At 32.7% G+C, this 18,077-nt stretch overlaps 2 protein-coding genes across 6 annotated transcripts in view; one reads left to right on the plus strand and one right to left on the minus strand.

Moving 5' to 3' along the window:
- The window catches only part of LOC106688873 (uncharacterized), a 42,898-nt gene extending 34,060 nt beyond the window's left edge, over positions 1-8,838 (plus strand). For 2 of the 5 annotated variants that reach the window (XM_014433556.3, XM_014433557.3), the window contains exon 4: positions 1,312-7,622. In XM_014433556.3, the coding sequence (XP_014289042.1) occupies positions 1,312-1,342 (31 nt within the window). In that variant the 3' untranslated portion in view covers positions 1,343-7,622. Of the gene's footprint in view, positions 1-1,311; positions 7,623-8,512 lie in introns of those variants that run through there. The other 3 variants (XM_014433554.3, XM_014433558.3, XR_001344373.3) reach the window with 2 other exon arrangements.
- Positions 8,839-9,899: 1,061 nt separating this feature from the next.
- Positions 9,900-18,064, minus strand: LOC106688874 (uncharacterized). Its single transcript, XM_014433560.2, has 7 exons — positions 17,917-18,064; positions 15,925-16,000; positions 15,085-15,238; positions 13,365-13,505; positions 13,124-13,291; positions 10,891-11,014; positions 9,900-10,096 (listed from the first exon to the last, which is right to left on the minus strand). The coding sequence occupies exons 2-7, from the start codon at positions 15,965-15,967 to the stop codon at positions 9,959-9,961; spliced, it is 768 nt and encodes a 255-aa protein (XP_014289046.1). The 5' UTR covers positions 15,968-16,000; positions 17,917-18,064; the 3' UTR covers positions 9,900-9,958.
- Between the last annotated feature and the right edge of the window lie 13 nt (positions 18,065-18,077).

Here is an 18,077-nt window from a genome sequence, read left to right on the forward strand (position 1 = left end):
TATATAAATGTCTCCATTTCTAACTCCAAGCATATCTCCAGCTGAGAACTAGGAGATATGCTTGGGTGAACAGGCATTTTGAAGAAAAATAAGATGAATATATGAATCAGAAGTGTGTCCTAGCCAAATACATACTGTAAACTGGTAAGATCTGCTGTAAACTGGTAAGATCTGCTGTAAACTGGTAAGATCTGCTGTATTATAGTTAAATTAATGATCTTCTACTGGAAGAGTTTCTAGAATCAATATGAATTTGGTGAATGACACAATCTTCCTTGTTTAACTGTAACAGTTTATTTCATATACAATAACAATGACGTTTCGGGATTATCCCCCATCTTCAGGTTGCTATAAAACTATTACAGTTAAACAAGGAAGATTGTGTCATTCACCAAATTCATAGTATTATAGTTATGTTCATAACCAGGGTCTGCTATTGGCATACGTAAAAGAGATCACATACACATACAAATTTATATCAAACGAAAATGTCACCTATAATATTCTGTATATAATATTGATGATGATCATATCAACGAATCATATTAAACGAAACTGTCACCTATAATTTTCTGTATATATTATTGATGACAATCATATAATTAAAAATAAATCAATTTACATATTGTAAATTTATATCAGTGCTAATCTATTGGAAGTTAAAAATATTGCACGCAGTAGAAAACCTCCAGTCGAAAATAAAGGCGAGAAGGGGTCATCCTCAGCCGTCTCAGTATTGGACTCTGTGAATTTTAAAACGGCTACTTGTTACATGGTCTAGAAGCACCAACGTGCATGGACTGCCAAGTCGTTAGACTATTGGAGTGTCCCCTCTTCCCTGCTCTGAGGAAGTAACTCATGATAGAAACAAGCATGGATGAGTCCCTTCAAGACCAAGAAAACTAAATAGAGAAATTAATGGGGTATTTTTAGCTACTAAATACCACAAAAGAATATAGTGATTGCCATATATCAATAAAACAAATAAAAATTACTTTTTTTTTTTTAAAAGGTTGCTTCAATGCATATTACATTTTCATTCTATTTGTTATCTTCGTAAATTACTTTTTCTTTCTTATTTCCTTTTTATTATATTCTTTATTTTTTTCTTTCTGTTTGGTTACCATTCATAATATTTGTTATCTTGTTACTTACATAGACCTTTCTATATAGTCCTACAATTTAGGCCAAAAGTCTTCACTAATCACATTCCCAACCAACTTCTACTTATATTATTTTGGTAATATTTTATAGAATAATCTAGTTTTGAATAATTTTCTATTGACACTAATAGAATGAAATATGTTTAAGGAGTAAAACGACAGCCTTTGGTAAGCCGTAGTTGCAGCCACGACTTGCCCGTGAAAGCGAAACCTGTACTTCGACAAGCTTCTTGCCCCCTGTTGGATGACGATGCAACAACTGAAAGAAGAAGGGTCAGGATGATTCAGAGGCATTAAAACCTCGAGGGTTTAAAAAGTCATAGCACAAATCCTTACTAGCTTGCAGGCTTAGTTAAAAATTACATATACTTTAAGGGTTAGTATTCTATTATTTTTCAATAGAAAAATATACTTCTGTATTTTCTAATTTCCTAAAAAATATTACCAGTTATCTATATTGTTTTAAAATTTCCTATTAAGTAAATTAACTTAATGAGTTCTCATGTCAAACAAACTAATAATTTTCACAAACTAATGTACAAATGAAGAAGTGAATTGAAACTATCGATAACAACAAAATATAAAATTAAATTTATTTAATTGTTACGGGGAGGATAATTCAATTATTTTCCATTTAATATTTAGAATGGAAAGAGTATAATTTGTTGAAGTACTCAACCTTTAATATTTTCCCTAGATTAAAAATTTTTAAATTCCTTGTTACTCCTTGAACGTTTCCAATATCGATTATGAATCATTAAAAAAATATTGACTAGCAGCCCATTATAACAGTCTTCCAGTTCTAGCAAGATGTTCAAATAAAAATAATTGAAAACAAAAAAATATTAGTATTATATTAAATCTAGAGATAATTAAAAACATTTGTTATAATTTAATCATATCATTTATCATATTAAAATTATAATGAAGTATTAATGATCGATCAGTCCCAAACTGATACAGACCCTGAAGAGCCTAGAGGGGTGGATCTCTTATTCCCCCTGTTCTTTCCCCTGTTTCCACATGACAGAACTCTATTATGCATATAATATCATGGTGAGAAAGTAGGATAGTATTTGTTTACACACTTATACTATTATTTATAAAGAAAATTCTGATAGTACCTCAGTAAATATAACAGTTTCACAATGGTAGTGGTTGTGACAGCTATCTCTATCACTGTGTAATCTGGACTTTAAAGTATTCTGGGGATATGGTTGGTTAGCACAATATTCAACCCCATGATTTATTTTCTGATTGTCAGTTAGCCATTTTTAAGAGTGAGTGAGGCCAGAAAGCAACTTTTAGAACAGTAGAGCAGTGCTAACTAAAATGGTTTGGACAGGCTAATATAATGGAAAGATTAAATGGTTGACTGAGGCCAGACCAGAAGGAAAGTACCTGTAAGCCAGGCCAAGGCAGATGTACATGGATTACATTACCAGACTTGGAAGAGGGTAAGAGGTTGCTCTCTGACAGAAAAAAAGAAGGAAATGGTGAATCATTGCAACAGGTAAAGAAAATGGTCTGAGATTAAACCTCCGTGCCTTGTGATAACTTGGAAGTAAAGGAAGAAGAAGAACAAAGATGGAAGAAGAGTGTGAAATTAGTCATTCTCAGCAAACTGCATAGATAAAAGAAGGTTAAAAATGTTAAATATAAAAAGGAAAATATTATTTAAATGAGAAATGGATAAAGGAATGGAATTCCAGAGAGTTGTAAGTAAAAAAAATATGAATGACACAGTATGGGAGCTGAAACCAATAATGGGTAACTACCCTGAGAAAGTTTTTCACCAGTTTCTAGTTATACTAACATATTTCATACATAGGCCATTTGGAACAAATTGGAGAAAGGATTCAGAAAACCCCAGATGAAGAATAAAAATAATGGAGGATGAGGCTCACTTTCTCAAACCTGGAAAAGAGCAACAAACTGAGTCAACACATTGGAGAGGACTACCTGATGCCTCCCAGTCTGTCAGATGTCATGTGGACATGTAGGTGGCATGGTGACAATGGATGTATAGCCAAGGATTACAAGATTAAAAGTGGAAAATCCCACTCCCCTCATAAGTGCAAAAACTGTTTGGTAGCAGATAAGCCAACTGAAGAAAGGAAATACACATTGGATAGCCTGGACACCTAGAGAGGTGAAGAAGACTCAATGCATCTGAGGAAAGAAAATGGATTGGATTATAAGGAACAGTCGACACAGTTTATCCTATTTATAAAATAAAATTATCCAAAGGAATTGTTTGTTTACTTGGTTTAATGTCCTTATGTACACCAACTAGAGCAGGAGGACAGATTAACCTTCAGGTATTTGACCAATTTTAGCCAGAGTGGGAAGGACGAAATACATTCTATAGGTTCACTAAAAAATAAATTACAACCTGCCAATGCCGGATTCAAATAGGTATTGCTGAGGTGACACCTTAACATTCTTAGCCACCACAACATCTTGTCACACTATTATTATAAAATAACAAGCTGTTGTTATTTTATAAAACACCATAATAAAGAATTGTGGCTTATATTGTCAATAGTATACAAGAAATGGCAGATATAGGGGGAAATACTGGGGGAAAATACTGTCATACACTTGGGTTTTCAAAATTCTTGAAGGGTTTTGCCAGCATTTAACCCGTTATGTCCCAAATCAGATAATATAGAGCACGTGGTCACGATTTGCACTGCTTGTGAGACCCTGAGAGGTAATTGCTCACCAAAACAGGATTCTATGTTCTAGCTGAAATTTAATTTCCTCAGCTGATAAAGAAAGGGAACTACCAATACTTTTTAGATTTCATCACATGAAGACTGATGGCCCAACCCAATTTTTTCTTGGAAACCCAAGAAGCAAAAAGGACTCCGGATACTTGGCAACAAAACTACTGGACGATGATTGCAATAAAGAAGATGGGATCAATCCAATAATAGAGCCTGATTCCTGTATCCAAAGGGCAAAGGAGAGAAAAGTATATAAGTAGTTGAAGTATACAATGGGCTAAGAGACCCATAGTAACAAGGTTGAAAAATCTTATAAAGCTATTGTTCTATTATTTTAATATAATGAGAGCTTTACTGAGTAAACATGGGATTGGGTAGCTCATTGGTAAGGCAATGGAATGCTATCTACTTTACTGTAGCCATTGAGTCAGCCTTGTGTGTTCAAGAGCCCTCTAGGGTTCAGCCTCATAAAGTGTGTAAAAATCAGGCGGTCAAGCATGATTCTGACCAAATCACCTCCTTTCACAACTGTTTGTCTTGTAACAATACTTCCTTACAAAATACCTGCACCCCTCACCCTTCATGGGTTGTTTAATTTTAATTTTTATTTATTTATTTAGTAAACATATAAAATAGAAAAATCTGAAATCTTGGGCTATTTGAGTATAATTAGTTAAATTTTACTACAGAATTCTCAATGATTATCAGAGAGAATATGGCAAGATTTAATATTGTAATAACAGTAGGCACAATGGCAAGTACAATCTGCTAAGTAGTTATGAAGTATCAGAGCTATTCCAAGTGAAAAGCGGCCATATACAGAGGAACCCAATAGCTCCTCTACTGTTTAATTTAATATCACTCTACAAGCAATTATTAATTGATCGGGAATAAATCAGGAAGTAACAGTGTTTATAAAGATGATCCAGATTTTAGCCAATGTAATCATCATAGAGAGACCCCTCACCAAAGAATGGTCTTTGAAGCACTATATTTAGAGGCCAGGAAGATCAGACGACTTTATCTGTCTGGAATATAGTAGCCTCTGTTCCATTGATCTGTACTAGTCCCTTTATATGCTGTCTTCTCTTAGTCTCCCTCTAATTGATCCCTTTTTCACCTATATTTCCTTTATTAAAGTGATGAAATCTCCTGGGATGTTTCTCTCCAAAGCTTTTCATATTTCCTGATGTAGCACAGGATCAAAGCAGCCTTCAGGGTAGAAAAAAGTTCTTGCTCTGGTTCCAAGTCACTCCAATACATTTCTAAAGACAAATTCATTGTCTTGGGTCTGTCTACTGGTTCCAAATCCAACTTATTCCAGATCGAGCAGTCCCTTAACTGTTCATCAAAGTCTATTCACTTCTTTAAGATTTTAATTTAACAATAATTCTATTTTTAATCTAGCACTGATTCAATTACTTTGAGGGTTATTGCATTTAATGAATAACTGTCCCAGTATTTTGAATTTCGGACAGTTTATTTGTTAGATTTTATTAATAAAATACATGCTAATATATTTAAAGGAAATTCAGAATTTGTGCAATGACTATTTTTATACTGAAAAGAAATTTTCATTAAATGGATAAGGTAATGTGGGGTAAGTATGTTTTTGAGGTAAGTTTGTAATTTTCACATTAAAGCCAAATCCTGGACTCGTAATTCGAAACACTGATGTTCCACAAATAAGCCTAGAGTTTACACTAAAGTGAAATATAATAATATAAATATATCACTAACAATTTATTGATTAAGTAGTCTTTTAAGTTCAGCTTTATCATCAGTATTTATCCACTCCCAAGGACTGTTTTGTAATTTTTATTGTAATTGGAACCTTCAGAAGGTGTTCTTCAAAATACTTTGTGATTTATATTTTGCTTTGACAATTTTCTAGTTTTTAAGTATTAGTCCGCAGTCTCCCTGGCAAGACGTTACAGTAAGGGTAAGGGGTTTGATGTTTACTTATCCCAAACTACCTTATTTTGTCTGGGGAATTGTCAATTAGTGGACTGATATAAAAGTTATATATATTATTTTAAACACATTTATTCAAATATATTTCACATCACACTTTCATAATGTCACTGAATATTGTAAAATATGGATCTCAAACAATTTTTCATAATTAAATCAGTAAAATGAACCTACAGAAATATTTTAAACTTGCCCCACAACAGCTTTTTAATAACGAGCCTTTCAAATACGTTGTAAGCACTTGCCTCTTAAAACAGGGGCAAGTGTGTACTAGGTACTAATAAATAGAATTATCAATGTTATAAAAATAATGTGGTTGGAACATGAGCTTGAATTTCATATTTAAAAGTAAAGTGTATCAGGAACATTTTTAAAAAAATGTAGCTTAAAAAATAAAGATATTACAACATTTAAAGTCGAGCTTGACAAAATTTACCTCACATTACCTTCCTAATAGAAAATTAAGATCAAGTCTGATTGAGAACTGATTGATAACAAGGCTAAACAGGACTTCATGATGGACTGTGCTAAATTTTGATGCTTGTAGTATTAACTTATAATATTTTGGCATAATAAACTTATATCAAATATAATCTTTATGGTTCATATTAAATTAAATGTTTACGATTGCATTTATTGTAATAAAAATAATTGGTTGTGTTTAGATCAACTTATGATACTTAATTCATTAAGATGTGTAAATATATTATGTTAAGTGTTATGCAGAAAATAGAACGATAAGCAACAAACACTGCATAACAATGGGACCAAGTATCAATCTTTTAAATCTAATTTAAAAAGTCTATTTTAACTAGATACACACATTTTGAGGTACTGCTAATTTCACCTTATTTGAATTCCTATTTATAATCAAAAATATTGAGTAATTTATTTACAGGGAACCATACCATATCATTTTATTTTATTATAATTAGTTTCAATAATTTTAATTGACTAATATTGTATATTATTTTAATTATCATATAGTTTACTTCACTTTAATCTATTAACTTTTGATTTGAGTATTATTCTTAAGTGGTATTAGTATAACATGTCTAAATTGAGTTTGCCTGTAGAAAAAGAAAGCTCGCACAGCTTCCTCTCTTGCTCCTTTTCCCCTCCTTACCATAATGAACCCCTCATTTTATTAACAAACTTTGTTCTCGTTTTACTAACAAACGTTCGGCACTATTCACCCTTCCTCCTCCTTAACTGACAAGCAAACTCATCTTAGATGTACTAATCCAGAATATACATATATTTTCTTCCTAAATATGCATACAATTTTATCTTATCTTTTTTAAAGAACTTTTTAATTTATTAAATATATGTCATTTCATTATTTAACTAAAAAAAAATTTATAATCAAAATTAAAAAGTTGAAAGATCATAAAATCAGATATTCTACAAGAGAGCTGATTTGTAATTTAAAGTTACTTATAGGGATTATTATCATTATTATTTATAAAGATTAGAAGTATATTATCATATATAGAGTTATTATTATAAAAATTTGATTTGCTCAAAATAACCTTTTTTATCAGCCATTGAAGTCATCATCTCTATTATTATTTTTCATAATTAAAATGGCTTATTGTAGGTACCTAAGGCATTTATAGTAAATAAAATTTATCTAGAAAAAATTAATGTAATTATACTATATATGAAAACAACGATATTACTTAAAAATCAGATAAATATTTACTCTTATGTATTATTTATAGCAGTGATTAATGTTTATATCATCAATGTTATAAGAAAATAAAAATTTTACTTGGTGTTGTGATTCAGTTTTAAACTATTTACATTTTCCTGCTAGTGTTCCTCAAGATAGTATCCTCGTTCCCATCCTCTACACAGTCTAAACAGCTAACATCCTGACACTATCCCCACCATGTATGCCAATGACATATGTTTGCTCGTAGTTAATAATAACCCTTCCTTAACTCTTCAATCTCCTCAAAATTGGAATAAATCCCACCAAATCCCATGAAATCACATTTATGCTTCGTCGTAAACCTATTGACTGCCCTACAATATTCTTCAATAATGTTGCTTTCACCCCCACTGAACAGATCTGCTACTTTAGACTACATCTGGACAAACGATTAACTTGGAATCCTCACACAAGACTGAAAATACATGAAACTGCATGTCAATTTTGACTACTACAGCACTTACTAAACAAACAGTCTAAACTTCCAATCCTTTACAAAAAACTGATCTAAATGACTGCAATAAGGCCCATCTGGACATACGGAGTTAAGCTTTGGGGCTCCACTAAACCTTTGAATGCCTCTCATATTCAATCTAAATTCCTCAATGCTCCTTACTTTGTCACAAATAAAATCATCCATAAAGAGCTTAATGTTCACACATACAATCTAGCCTGAACCATATATCAATCTAACCCCTTGTAATGTGAAAATCCATGAAAATTTAGAAGAAGAAAATTCTGTTAATACCTTTAAAAGAAAAGTAGTTATTGAATACAATTTTTAATTAATAAAAATAATATTATACATATACAATATAATCTCGGTAATCCAAACTTCAGTACTCCAAACACTCCAGTTATCCAAACTGGCATAAAAAAAAAAATTACTTTTTTTAGAGAAAAATCATTAATTTTGAATGATACAGGTGTTGATAAATGGGTTGAAGTTCGTGAGGAGAATGCGTTCACATTTTAAACTGATAAGAAAATCATAGAAAGTGTTACAGAAGTCTTTACCAATGATGTAAAAGAAGATGGAAGACAAATTGAGGAATAAAGCATGAAAAGCAGTGTCTTGAGAGGGCAACAGAAAATGATATATGTGGCAGCAAATCCTTCTCTTACAATGTTTGAGATAAGAAGCAGTGAAGAAGTTTTTACTGGAGTCTCAGTAAAAAAAATAACCAATTCTTTAAAAAAAGATTAATTTATTAAAATTTTAAACTATCAAATTTCCAATAAAATTTGTAAAAAAAAAATTAAATAAATAAAAATAGATGCACATTCTAATTTTTTATTTTTTTATACCATTTTTCCTAGTATTTTCTGTAATCCCAACACCTCCCTACAGCAATTAGTTCAGATTACCAAGGTTACACTGTATATAAATTTAATTTTCAGTCGGTTGATATATTCCATGATGATCTTTGATCATAGGCTGTGGTTCTGGGACCACAGCGCATTACATGAAGGTGTACAGGGTAGTGTCATCAGTCCTACACCTGGTCTGTGAGTTGCCTCCATTGCCTGGGGGTCAGTAAAAGTATCAAAAGAGTAGAAGAAAACTATTTATTGTTAACCAATGTTTCGCCCCACTTTGCAGGGCTTCGTCAGGGCTGTAAGATTGAAAAAAGTTCTCAGTTGTCATCTTTGTTTCAATCTGAGCCTTGCAAAGTGGGGCGAAATATTGGTTAACAATAAATAGTTTTCTTCTACTCTTTTGATACTTTTATTGACCACTGGACTAGCTTCCTACAATCTACTTCATACGGTCAACTATCTTCTTCCAACAAAAATCAAGTACCAATTTCTCATTCATCTAGTTGTCACCTGAAGCCAATTGCTAAGTTTCTGAACAGCATTACAAATAATTTCTACTGATGTAAATTATTCTATACTTTAGTTTTGCAGTCATTCATCAAGATCTACCAAAAAATAATCTGATTCAATCAGCTGTGAAAACCTGAAGAAAGGCTGTCCCCAAAGTTTTATGTCGTTCACCTGGCCATGATTCCTTTGAGTAATGAATTTTCCATAGCAAAAATTGGGATCAATGGTTATTATCCCAAAATTGTCCTTATTTCTTTATATTTGTCATTAATTTTATTCATTAAACAACAAAAAAATTCTTAGAACTTTTAAAATCAAAAGTTCTTTTAGTTTTAACTACATGTAAGAAAACTAAATATTATAAGCCCATGTCATTTATTGGAGATAAATAGACTTTCAGATGAGACCTCACAACATTATAGTCCACAAGTGAAAATTCAACCACCATTTTGCAAAAGATTCAGTCTAATAAAACAAAATAAATTCACGCAAGAAACATAAAGTTTTAATTTAATTACAAACGAAATAAATAAATTATTATTTCAGTGGTCACCACCCTGGAACTCCTTATAAGACTTCTGAAGCATCGCTCTTCTGGAAATATCATCAGAAAACGGTAGATGTTTTGTTTTGATGCTCTTGTCTTGTTTTAACCCTAAGGCCTTCCGCAGACACATCACCTGCCAACACAAATATTATAAACTTTTATTCAGATGAAAAAACTCTTTTTTTCAAAAGAAGGGCTAATTAATATAAAAGTTGCTCAAATAAGTAAAATCTATACTTACAGAAAAAAAAAATTAAAACTAAATTTCATAAAATCTAACAATATCTTATATTTAATGTATAGAGCTCATATGATTTGTCAGTTTTTTGGTGACATGAAAAACTCAAGAAGAAAATATATGAACTTGACATTTTTTAAGATTAATTCAATAACAATCTATATAACTTATGTGAGGAGAAGATGGTCAGAGTAGGGACAGCAAAAATACACAAATAAACAAAACTTATTTATTTATGCTGATCTTTCAACCTGAATTTCAGGCCCTTTATAAGAGCTGAAAAACATAATGAGATAACCACCTTAATTCAGAGAAATATAAAAATAAAAATAAAATGACAATAAACACACTTGGAAATATACATAACAAAAAAATTAGTAGATAGTAGTTGTTACTAATAGAACTACTATCTACTTAATTTATTGTTATGAATATTTCCAATTTTTTTTATTATTATTTTAAGTTTTTCATTTTGTTTTTCAGCCCTTATGAAAGCCTGAAATTCAGGTAAAAAATGTTGGCACAAATAAAACAGTTTTGTTTATTTGTGTATTTTTGCTGACCGCACCCCTGACCATCTCCTCATATCAATCTATGGTCAACTAATATATAAATTAACAACTATTACATATTATCAACTATTATAAAACTATTACACCTAATTATTTAACTTATAATTGCGAACATACCTCTTTGTAAAGAGCCATTGTCACGGATATCTGCATTTCTTTTTTCCTTATCCTGTGTTCAAGAACCTCCATCATTGACACAGTATCATTTCCTCTTTTGCTGTTCCTTAAACCTCGGAGTTCTCTGAATAGATAATAATTTTTATTAGTTAATTAAAAATAAATAATCAGAAAGACATCACCATTTTAAGTACGAAATATTTAAATCACTCTAAGACAAAATGATCAAATGATACATTGACAATATATAAGATCAATCGTCAGTTTGGACCAAGGTGAAGAAACAGTTTTAAAAAATAATAATAAAGGTTAAACTGTATTTGTTTCACCACATTTTATTTCAACATCACATTTCAACTATCTTCAATCCATCATCAGCTACATGCCAGAAGAACTCAAAGTATATTAAATTACTTTACAGCTCATAATATTATTAATTAGCCTATTTCTTTTCTTAATAAAACATTATATTAAGTTTGTATATATAATATAATTGTTTTATCTATATAAGGAGGATGGTCCAGGAGCGATCAAAATAACTCAAATAGGAATTAAACTATTTATTGTGAGCCAACATTTTGGCCCACTTTGCAGAGCTTTCAGAATGAAGGAAAGTGAAATAGTTAGTAAAAAGTGCAAGTTTCTCTCTGAGGGGAATATAATTCCCTAAAATTTTCCCTTTTCCTAAACATCTTTCAAAAACTGACCTCTATAAAAAGCTTCAGAAAGCAATTTTAAGGATAACATCTTTGACTAATGTTTTACCACAATTTTGGCATTTTGAAGCAGGTTCTCAAATCTTCCAAGTTTTCGGGTTTTCAAATTATTGAGGATGATAACTGATAATTAATGATTAATAATAATTCAATAAAATGCCAATTTAAGAAATAATTTACTCCCTAACCACCCAAACCCACTCGTTTCTAACCTTGCTTCCTCTTCCATTCCTGGCAATCCTCCAAGGCGCCTGAAAAGAAGATGGCCTCGTGACCTTATATTGTAAACTGTTTTTAGAGTTCTACTACTGGGTAGTTTCTCTACATCCTGTATCATATCATTATGTCATTATGATCAAATTTACTGGTTGTATTTTTTTATACAGTTGTAAATATCAACAAATAAATAAAAAAATAAAAAAAAGAAATAATTTAGATGGGTCTTTCTCATGAAACTTTTTAAACCCACATCTTTTGACTTTGAAGTTTTTTTTTACAAGACTCAGGACACCGAATGATGCCACTCAGTGGGGGAAAATGTGAAAAAACCCAGCAAAATGAACTTTGTCTAATCACATCGTAGAGCTAATCTTAGAGAAGTTATTTCGACATTGGGAAAAAGTGTGTTTTTATTGGTTGTTGTTATTTTGTTTTGAACTATTTAACAAAAAATATTTTGACCGAGTCAATACCAACAAAAGTTAGTATACAAATTGTAGTTTTCAAAAGTAGGTTTGTTTCTTGAATTTTTTTCTAAAAGTAATATTTTTTTTAATTTTTCTAAAATTAAAAGTGTAAATATTGGTACTTTTGTGAAAGTTTCATCGACATATTGAGATGTTAGAAGTCAGGGACCTTCTTGGAAGGTGTAACCAAAATAAGGTGAGAACAGTGATCAAACTAACTACTATAAATCATAATAACATTTTATTTATAGGAAAAAATTATTTTAATTTTGATGGAAAAATTAAGATTTATATTTTTACACTTGAAAATATAATCAAATTTTAAAAAAACGCATTCCATTGAATTCAGCACCCCGAAAAACATATGAATTCATGAGAATTACAGAAGATTTGAACAATTTAGAGGGCCGTCCATATCTCAGATGGTTAAGTTTAGGTCTATTGTTCTAAGATCTGTGGGCGGCACCGGTTCGAATCCGGCCTAAGGCGATGACTTCTTTCATTAAATGGTGGTCCAACAAAATGAAAGACTTGACTCCTCCCTCCCCCCACCATGGTTAGAATAGGTTGTTCACCTCTAGATAAATAGGCAAACGTCACCTTCGTAGTAGATTGTCATTAAAAAAAAAAACAATTTAGAGGTTTTGCACAAAAACGGCAGTTTCCCAACACTCTGTTGTGCGGTAAATTTTCATATGACTTAAACATAATAGAAACCCCATTTTCTATCCAGGGGCTTAAAAACCCACACCCCTCCATCAAAATTAATTTCTAGCCAACCATGTCGCTCATTCAACATCGTTATAATTAATATTAAGAAATATTACTCACTCCATCATCTTCGTCAATTCTTCATACAAGTCCAGAAATACAACTTTAAGAAGACCCATATCAACAGGTTTCCTCTTAACAGTTGGTGTTGGCCTGAGGGTCACAGGTTTTACATCAGGACTATGGGTCTGTACCTGTACATAATTGTGAGTATAAACTCGAGGGATCCTGAAAAAAAAAATAATAAATCCTCATCCGAATTTTTGAAAAACTCTAATATGTCTCAAATTCTATGACTCACTGAGCTTTATAAGTTGGATTATTTTTCACTTTTTCTTGTTTAATAGCATTTAATGTTTCTTGTATCTTCAAACCTATATTATGGGTTTTGCTGATCGACTGTCCACACACAAAGGGAACAGCTTTGATTTGAGATGAGTATCTGCAAAAATTACATTTATGAAACATCACTAATATTAAATTTTATATAGGCTTTACAAATTTTATTTAACAATTAAATTTGAATTCGCATACGTTTGAGTTATGCATATCCAACTGTACAACATAAAATCTTAAAATAATGTTGAGATAATTTTTGTTCAACTGTTCCCTGTTTGGGCGCCAACTAAATTACAGCAAACATTTAAGATACAAAATTTAAGGTACTGAAGAGTTGCATTTTATTAAATGTCACATCACAGATCTAAAAGAGTGATCGACCATATCATGGCCTATTATAATATTACGAGTGCTTTCCAGAAAGTAACTGATGTTTTGAAATAAACAATTCACAAATTGAAAAACTCAAAGTTTATTATATACATTTGAAAGGTACACTCTTAAGCTATTTTTCTACATCATCGCCATTCAAATTGATAATTTATCATACCATGGCATAAGTTTTTCAATACCCCCTCTATAGAAGTCTGCCGCCTGCGATTTCAACCACTGGTTTACACTGTCATGCAGTTCGGTGTCAGTATCAAAGCGTTGTTTACCGAGGCATTTTTTCATCGCTGGGAAGAGGTAGTAATCGCTTGGCCCCAAATCCGGGCTGTATGGAGGATGGTCAAACATCTCCCATCCAAGAGTGCCCGGGTACAATTAGCCGTAAGTGGACGTGCGTTATCGTGAAAAAACAAAACCTTGGTGCTAAGTTTTCCCCAGCGCTTATTTTGTATGGCGCGCCGTAACTTTCTTAGTTTCACAATACGTTTCTGAGTTGAATGCTGCTCCACGTTCCAGAAAATCAACAAGAAGCACTCCCTTGGAATCCCAAAACACAGTATCCATGACCTTTCTTGCTGACAGTGTTTGTGATCACATTTGTGGTTTCTTGGGAGAATGTGTGTCGACTACAGTTTTATTTCACAGTTGACGTACTTCAACCACGTCTCGTCCCCGATTACGATACGATCCAGAACTGTATTACCATTTGTGCTGTATTCTTGGAGAAAATGTCAGTGCTGCAGCCAGTCTGTTTCTTATGATCTTCCGTTAGGATTTTCGGAACTCGCCGAGCACAAAATTTGTGGTAACGAAATTTCTCCACCACAATTTGATGCACCAAACTCCGCGAAATTTGGGGGAAATGTTCCGACAGTTCTGTAATCGTAAAACTACGGTTTTCACGAATTTTGTCATTGATTTGCATTGCCAGGTCATCGGTCACAAGGCTAGGTCTACCACTGCGGGCCTAGATTTTATATTGCAGGGCACATTTTGACGACTCACAGAGAGCAAAGTGAGGAACGCACCGTCCTCACGCTACAACAGCTGGATGTTTACTAAATGTAGGAACGTTCGGACACCAAGATGGCGGCTCCACCCCCACCCAACCCCACGATAGGCCAAAACGTTTGTTACTTTCTGGACAGCCCTCGCATGTTGAGAGAATGATAGGAAGAGGGCGACGGTGATTACAACCATTCTTCTGTCCTCACTCCCAACTAGTCATTATCTGGATAAAAATTAAATACTTAAGAAACGTAAGATATATTAAATCAGTATAAGATATTTACGTGTGTGCAGTGTAGTTATTTCGCATGGGAACATAGTTATGTCGAATGCGTGGTATCCACGGTTGGGACTTCTTTGATGAACTTTTACGTTTAGTCCCTTCGTTTTTAGTACCATGCTCCTTACCTTTCTTCCCGTGTCCTTTGCTTTTCTTAACTGCAATTTTTTAAGGAACAAATAATCGGTTACTGATGAAAAGGAAAAATATTACTTATTAAAAAGTAGCAAACATTCAAACAACAAAAAATAAATTAATAACAAAAAGACAAAATGATTTATAAGGATATTACCTGAAATAGTTAAACATATACTGAGTAATATAAACTGACAATAGATAGAAATACTCAAAGGCCGCGTGGATCGAGCGTGTTAAGGTATCAACTTGACTTTCTCAAGTCTGAAGAGGAGCTGGTTCGAATCCGAAGAACACAGGTAGACATCTGTTTCGTGGCGAATCCACGGAATGGTACCCGACCTTCCCAGCCTGACTTAAAAAAGTTTGGTAATCTCTACAGGCCATCAGAAAACAAGTTTGCTTACGACTTCATCTATAAGGTGCCCCTACACTTTACCAAACAATAGCAAATTCGCACATGCGCAATCTATACGGATTTGACCATCATTGAATTGGCAAGTGCATGCGGGATACAAGTTATGAAATGAAAAATCCTTAGTACGCATGCACCAACCAGTTTGACGATGGCCAAAGCTCACGTAGAAACGAATCTTGTAATATAAAGTTATCGATTTATAGTAATTTTAAATTGCTTGGTATAAATTATTAAAAATATTGATTTATAGTCATTTTAATTGCTAAGTATAGATGATTAAAAATATCTTACTTATTGCCGGTTGTTGTGTTTTAAGATCCACAGGATAATTCATATCTCTAAGTGTTCTCTTTGTATCTGGTTCAACCTAAAAAAAAAAACTAGTTCATTTCTAACTTAGATACCATTTAATAATGTAGAATAAGATATCTAGCGACTCACGAAACCTATCTAATGGTAAAATTTTTCGATAAGATACTATGAGCTAATAATTTGCTTTTAGATATTGGAGTGGTTGTATTATTTCAATGTTGTAAATATGAGTGAGAGTGAGCCAATGACAATGAATTCAGAAATTCAAAAGGGCAAATGTGGAAAACTCCAAAACTTCAAGTTTTTGAGTTCGCATATTCAGAATATTGATATCAAGATTTACAAATTTAGAATAAAACATAAATTAAAAGAATAAATCTATAATTTATCATACATAAATTAAAATTAGTGAAGTGTCAAAAAATAAAAAATACTATATTTGACCATTTTTTTTTTAAATACACTCAGGTGTCTCTTATTTCATTCCATGTTTACAGGTTCCTAGAATGCTGGAAAATAATTTCTGAAGGATTTCCGTTGATGTAACTCTTAAATAATCATGACTGGCGATGTAGTAGGTCCGTTCCAATAACCAATTTTACAGAATTCGTGTTCCGTCAATTTTGGTACCAATAATAAAACTGTACATTTGTTCCAACCTGCTCAAACGTCTGGTTCAGAACCGTTTCGGACAGTTAAACAGTCCTTGGATTTGAGCAAGGACCGTTTTAACTATCCTGAACTAGGTATTGTTCGAGCTTGTATATGAAACCTGAACTAGTTTATTACTGTAGTCCAAGAACAAAAATATATTGAGTACGAAGTACATGTAATCTGTGTCTACGGTGGTTACGATTATAGTTATGTTACAAAGTACAAGCTGAGGTACGTAAACGTTTTTGGAAGTGGCTTCCATATCGCTCGGTTCGGAATGGGGTACGCTCAATTCTCACCTGGAGCAAATAATATTGATTACTCGGTGGGCTCGAGAACTGAACCTTGGGGCTTCCACATTGATTAGTACGCGGTGGTAAGTTCAAAGTAGCCACCAGGGGTTGGCAGAAAGGACCAGTAGATCCATTTGTCTATTCCGGCCAGAAATTCTAATAATCAGGAGTAACGGGAATTTTCGGGTTTATGAAATTCTTGCCACAGTGATGGAAGATAAAATCGGACATTTATTGGGATAAACTAATAAATAAGATTAGAGTTTGCGTTTAGTGTGCTTCACCATGTAACTATACTAAACATGCTGGTCTTCTATGAATCCCTTATCTTCTCGAGAAATGGTCGAGTTTTTGGGGATGAACAAGCGGTTAGATCACATTGGTCTAAGCCGCATTAAAAGTGCCAGGTGATTTCTGAGCCGTGATAGCTGAAAGTGTTTGAAAGAGGATCACAGAGCTTCCGGTCACAATGAACTGTTTTCGATCACCAGCGGTGCTAGTTAATATTAAAGAGGAGAAAGAATCCTAACACTTTCACTTTATCTATAACCGAGTGATTACCTTTCTAGGAAAATCGTCTAGGATTAGAAAACAGATCAAAATGCTTTGAGGAAGGAGTGTAATGGAGAGGGTAAGCTGTCAGGAAAAGTGAAACCAAAAAAGGTGGACCTCATGAACTCTGGAAGCACAGTAGAGTACCAATAACTGGCATCCTTCTGTTTAAGTTTATTGGTGGACATTCTTATCAGTTTCCGATAGCGTTATCAACTTCCCTATTTTTGGCTTCACTTTCTATTTTAACAGAGTATGCCGTTTGTTCTCACCCCACAGACCAGTACCAATACTAACTCTTCCGATTTGCAACGCCACTTCTATTCCAAGCGTGTCAGTGTTCTACTTCTACACTCTCAGCTACCGCAGATTCATAAATGTGTCTATTAATTGAAAGGTTGTCCCCATTCCCAGCTTCATTTATATGAAAATTGAAAAACTTTTATAGATAACTCCATAGATAATTACTTACTGGGTTCTGTTAGAAGTAGTACTTCCAATTCTAGTACTTTGTGACCGTTTTCCTAAAATTTTAATTTTTTTTTGTTTGAGATAAATTTTAGAATTTAAACCTTATAACCAAATTTTCAGTTAATTAAACACACATGATATGGTAACGGTTCACATGACTAC

Source organism: Halyomorpha halys, unplaced genomic scaffold (genome assembly GCF_000696795.3).
Source record: "Halyomorpha halys isolate HHAL.00 unplaced genomic scaffold, Hhal_1.1 Scaffold1224.1, whole genome shotgun sequence".
In the NCBI taxonomy this organism is placed as follows: domain Eukaryota; kingdom Metazoa; phylum Arthropoda; class Insecta; order Hemiptera; family Pentatomidae; genus Halyomorpha; species Halyomorpha halys.

Excerpts from the sequence above, each read along its gene's own strand:
- LOC106688874 (XM_014433560.2), bottom strand. The coding sequence starts at position 15,967 with ATGAATTATCCTGTGGATCTTAAAACACAACAACCGGCAATAA. Across the intron at positions 15,239-15,924 it reads AACACAACAACCGGCAATAA|TTAAGAAAAGCAAAGGACAC; the intron begins GTAAGATATTTT and ends AAAAAATTGCAG. Across the intron at positions 13,292-13,364 it reads AATCCAACTTATAAAGCTCA|GATCCCTCGAGTTTATACTC; the intron begins GTGAGTCATAGA and ends TTTTTTTTTCAG.